At 35.9% G+C, this 5,051-nt stretch overlaps 1 protein-coding gene across 6 annotated transcripts in view; it reads left to right on the top strand.

Moving 5' to 3' along the window:
- Positions 1–3,815, top strand: part of LOC106876147 (lipopolysaccharide-induced tumor necrosis factor-alpha factor homolog) — a 45,072-nt gene extending 41,257 nt beyond the window's left edge. For 5 of the 6 annotated variants that reach the window (XM_052967925.1, XM_052967926.1, XM_014924572.2 and 2 more), the window contains exons 3-4: positions 988–1,204; positions 3,425–3,665. In XM_052967925.1, the coding sequence (XP_052823885.1) occupies positions 988–1,204; positions 3,425–3,536 (329 nt within the window). In that variant the 3' untranslated portion in view covers positions 3,537–3,665. Of the gene's footprint in view, positions 1–987; positions 1,205–3,424 lie in introns of all 6 variants that reach the window. The other variant, XM_052967923.1, reaches the window with a different exon arrangement.
- The last annotated feature ends 1,236 nt before the right edge of the window (positions 3,816–5,051 follow it).

Below are 5,051 nucleotides of genomic sequence, written 5' to 3'. Positions count from 1 at the left end.
TATGTCTGTGTATATGTTTGTGTGTCTGTGTTTGTCCCCCCAAAATCGCTTGACAACCGATGGTGGTGTGTTTACATCCCTGTAACTTAGCAGTTCGGCAAAAGAGACCAATAGAATAAGTACTAGGCTTCCAAAGAATAAGTCCTGGGGTCGATTTCATTGACTAAAGGCGGTGCTCCAGCATGGCCGCAGTCAAATGACTGAAACAAGTAAAAAAGTAAAAGAGTTATGTTGTGGTCACTTACCAGAGTTGAGCTCACCATAAAAAGAAGACACTTTGGCAAGCACTCATCTTTCATTCTAATAACATATCCAGCCCATCTCATTTGAACCAAGATAGCATATTGTTCAATTGAGCTACAACGTGCCATGTGCAAAACTTCTATATCTGGTACGAAACATTTCCACTTGACTCCGAAGATACGTCTGAGCACTTTTGATGAAACACACACACACACACACACGTATGCATGGATTTCCCCGTTCGTCGATTAGAGCTGGAAAAAAATTCTTGCAGACAGGAAATAACCTAGGGCCAGAGATTCCCATAAAATTTGCCAACCGGATCGGTCTAAGGGAGAAAACTCGTCCTGTTTAAAGCTCAAACTGAATATTATTCTTAAATTTGCAGAGATACCCGGCGTTGCTCGGGATTAAAATGGCATAGTTTTTTAAAATTCTTTTATTTGTTTCAGTCATTTGCTGGAACACCGCTTTTAGTCGAACATCATCATTTAGTATCTGTTTTCCATGCTAACATGGGTTTGACAGGATCTGGCAAACCAGAGAATTGTGCCATGTTCCACTGTCTACTTTGGCATGGTATCTATGGCTGGGTGTCCTTGTTAATGCCAATGCCCTTCCTACTGTCAAATGTCCGTCCTATTGTCAACACACAACCCTAAAAATAATTATTCTTACCAACTGTAATTGATGTGTTTACTTAACAACTCATAAATCCATTAATTTATTTCGTGTCATTTCAAGGACCATACCAACCACCAATATACCCAGGTGGAAGCACTTCATACCAACATGGACCAAATATTACACCTCAGCCAGTCATTGTTGTTCAAGAGATGGGATTCGGCCCAGAATCAAAAGAAATGGTGTGCCCCTATTGTCAAGCTTACGTCAGAACCGCAACAGAATACCAAACCGGAGCTTTGACATGGCTGGTCTCTGGACTTCTTTGCTTATTTGGGTAAATTCTCTATTTATTGTATTTGTAAATAATTATTTGAAAAATTATAGAAAATCAATCAAAATACCTTTCGGTATTTATAGTATTTTACATTGTGAGTTCAAAACCTTATGAAAGCATCTTTACTTTTCATCCTCTCAGGGAAGATAAAATAAGTACTCATTAAATACTGAGGACAATTAATTTTAATTTGTATTATTGACAAAATACACAAGAAAAGGAGGTAGAATGAAAGTCAAGCAAGTTTCCACGGCTGAAATTCTGATGTGCTGTGATCTTCCTTAATATTTTCTCAAGTCCTCCCTGTTCCTTCCTTATTACAGTTTATTCTGTTTGATCTGTAGTGAAGTATTAAATATCACTAAATGTTGACTAAAGTGTTATGAAACATACTTAGTTTTTTATTCACATACTTCATAGCAAACTTTATAATGAAACAGTTCTGGGTTATGTTTATACTGTGACAGTACATCTTGATGAATGCCATGAGGCTGGAAAGTATACTAGTCCTTATATATTTAATACTCAATATTTCGTATATTCAATAAGACATTCAATACTTCATTTCATTTTACCATTTATATTATATATTCCATATTTTATATCCCACATTAATTTTATAAGAATATAAATAAAACATAAAAAACAGACAGAGTTGAAACTCTTTTAAATAATATATATATATATATATATATATATTCGCTACAACATGTCTGTGTTTGGACTATCTTTGCACAGGGGCCACCTAGACTCCCGCTTTCACTGTGAACAGGAATTAATCTTCTCTCTTCACTCCTTTGTGCCACATGGGCCCAAATCACCTCTTATGGACCAGTAGGTGATGTAGGTTACAGGCACATTTGAAGGAGAGCAAGGGTGGGTTGGGGAAATAGGGAGGATGGTGGGATCTAGCTGGAGACAATGGAAGGCTGGAAGGCCTGCAGGATCTTCTAATGAAGGGGTAAGGTGGAGGGGTGGAAAAGGAGTGGAAAGGGATGTGGTTGGGGGATCTGTATGGGAAAGGAGAGAGAGCAGTAGTGCAATTAATTTGACGAGCGCATACACACACACACACACACACACTACAAAGCATTTTTAATGCAGTTAGTATTGGCTACTAAACACGGTATCATCATAAATGCAGTTATCCTATTTATGTTTATGCGTCGTGAAAAATTGAGCCATCTCTTTCACATTATTGACACTCTTTTGATGCAAACCAAATGAAAGAGGTATACTCTTTGTTTATATATAAAATGTAGTTATATAACTAAATATTGTTAGATGCAAAATGAAAGTAAGGTGAAGCAAGCTGATATGTAGATATACGAGGCGGTATCAAAAAGTTCCTGGACTAGTTTTGTAGCACTCATAACAGGTCTTCCAGATTGCATATCATCTTCCACTTCTGAAGTGCCCATGCCACTCAAAACATTGTGTACGACCCACTACCATGTTGCTGTAAGCTTGCTCAATGCCTCTGTAGCAGACTTCACAAATTCAATGCAAGATTTCACATTGACACTTTGTTCTAACTTCCTATCCATGACAAAATTGCAGACTGCAGCATACACATGATTACAAAAACACAAATTTTACAACTTTCAAAGTAAAAGCAGTGATGTTACTTGGCACACTGCTTCATGAAGGTTACTTCTAGCTCTCACTGTGCATGCAACTGTGTTGCCACCTGTTGGTGTGCTACAGAACTAGCCAAGGAACTTTTTGATATCACCTCTTATCTCTCTTTCCAGCTCTACCCTGATTATTCTTATCCAGTTTTATATGATGTGAGTAGACATGTAGCTACGCTACAGTAAGAAACTTGGTCTGATCCCTTCTTTCATACTTTAATTTCATATCTCTTAGCTCCCTTCTTCCACTGTAGTTCCATTTATCAGAAGGGAACCTTAGTCTTGCAAGCTACAAGGCAACCTCACTTGTGCTGGTGTCATGAAAAAAGCACCCAGTACACTCTGTAAAGTGATTGCCATTAGAAAGGGCATCCATCCATAGAAACCATGCCATGACTGACATTAGACTACACACAATGCAGTTGGATCCTACTGAACCACTCAACCTATGCCAGCATGGAAGATGGATGTTAAAAGACAATGGTGACGATAAAATTCTCTATAATGAAAAAATGTAAGAAGAAACTGTAACATTGTATTGATTTTGGAATTGTTTGTAACTTTAATGTGTTTTGTTTCATTCTAGTTGCTGGAGCGGATGCTGTTTGATTCCTTTTTGTATTGGAGATATGCAAGATGTGATCCACCATTGTCCAAATTGTAACCAAGTTGTAGGGACTTATCAACGCCTGAGTTAGATTCTCTACTGCTTGCACTGCAAGTCAGATCCATATAAGCAGAGTATTTTGTTTTTTCTTCCCCATATATATATACATATATATGTATTTCAAATATATGTTAGTAAAGATGTACATGCAAAACTTGCAGTTTAATTTTTGTGTCAATTAATAGTAAAAGGTAAATGTATGTTTTAAAATAGAAAGTTTCTGGGAAATCTAATATAAAAACTTGAAAAGAAAGCATAAAAATTTACTAGAAAATAATTATATAAATAAAACAATTAGAACAAAAACGAACTTGAAATTTGAGATTTAAATTTTACCCTCATCCTTATAAAAAAAACAAACAAATTTGAAATAAATTATTTCTTCTCTTTCATATGAAATACATTCACATTTCTATTCTCCAAATACCTTATATTAACTTGTTGGTATTTTAATTATCTCTTAATTCATCCTAAAAATTATTTATTTAAAAATAATTTTCCCTGTCTTCAAAGGAAATAAGATTATTTACTGATTAAGAAAGCAATGAAAGACGTCTCCTCTCCACTTTGCTTTGAGATTAAAAATTAATCTTGTATTGGTATGTGTGATAACATCCATAAATGTAGCAGTATAGAGTCTTAAGTCGAGAGACACATATGGTGCTGAATTGACAGGGGACTGTGTACAATTAGCTCCTGTCACTGGTGTTGTGATGTGTCTATGACCCAGAAGCTCAAATTTCAATGGTTACAGGCTACTTTCATCAACCTGGAGATTCTTTATGTGGTCTTCGACCTACTAAAGGTATATTCTAATTCTCCTTTAAATTACATCTTGCCATCTTAAAAAGGGAATTACACATTTGCTGATGCAACTTTAGACACACCCTTTATCCAAATATAAGACTGGATAATCATAACTAGAACATCTTTGACCATAGGTGTGTTTTATCAGAGCTGCCCTGGTACTCAACAACACAGTCTTGTTTTCAGTTCTATCACCATCATTATCATTCCAATGTTGATAGAAAAGGAAGCCATCACAGGTATGAATAAAGATCCAGTTGTGGGATACTTGTTGCTCCCTTCACTAGATCACTATGCAAGCCATAAGTAAAACACACCATAACACTCTCCACATGTATGCATGTGTATTCTTTTGTATTTTCATCATTGCATATTATAGTTTCTGTTAGTTGTAATATGATGTCAGGTACATGTAATGAGATAATTGAAGGATACTTGTGCCTTCACATGATTGATTATACATCAAGACTAATACATGTACATGTGTGTCATTGTATGTGTGTACGTCTCTCTCTCTCTCTCTCTCTCTCTCTCTCTGATTCTTATTGCTCTTACTGTCCTATGATGATGGTGTTTAAGCATAAAGAGTGATGATGGCATTGAAAATTGACCACAACAACAATAACATTAACAGGAATGTTAAAAAAGAACATGAACCAAAGTATGATAATGATGTTGATGATGATGATGATGATGATGACGATGATGACAACGATGATGATGATGATGATGATGATGA

This window comes from Octopus bimaculoides, chromosome 5, assembly GCF_001194135.2.
Source record: "Octopus bimaculoides isolate UCB-OBI-ISO-001 chromosome 5, ASM119413v2, whole genome shotgun sequence".
NCBI classification, from domain to species: Eukaryota; Metazoa; Mollusca; class Cephalopoda; order Octopoda; family Octopodidae; genus Octopus; species Octopus bimaculoides.
The sequence above is the reverse complement of the archived record's forward strand: the minus strand, read 5'-3'. Positions and strand labels throughout refer to the sequence as shown.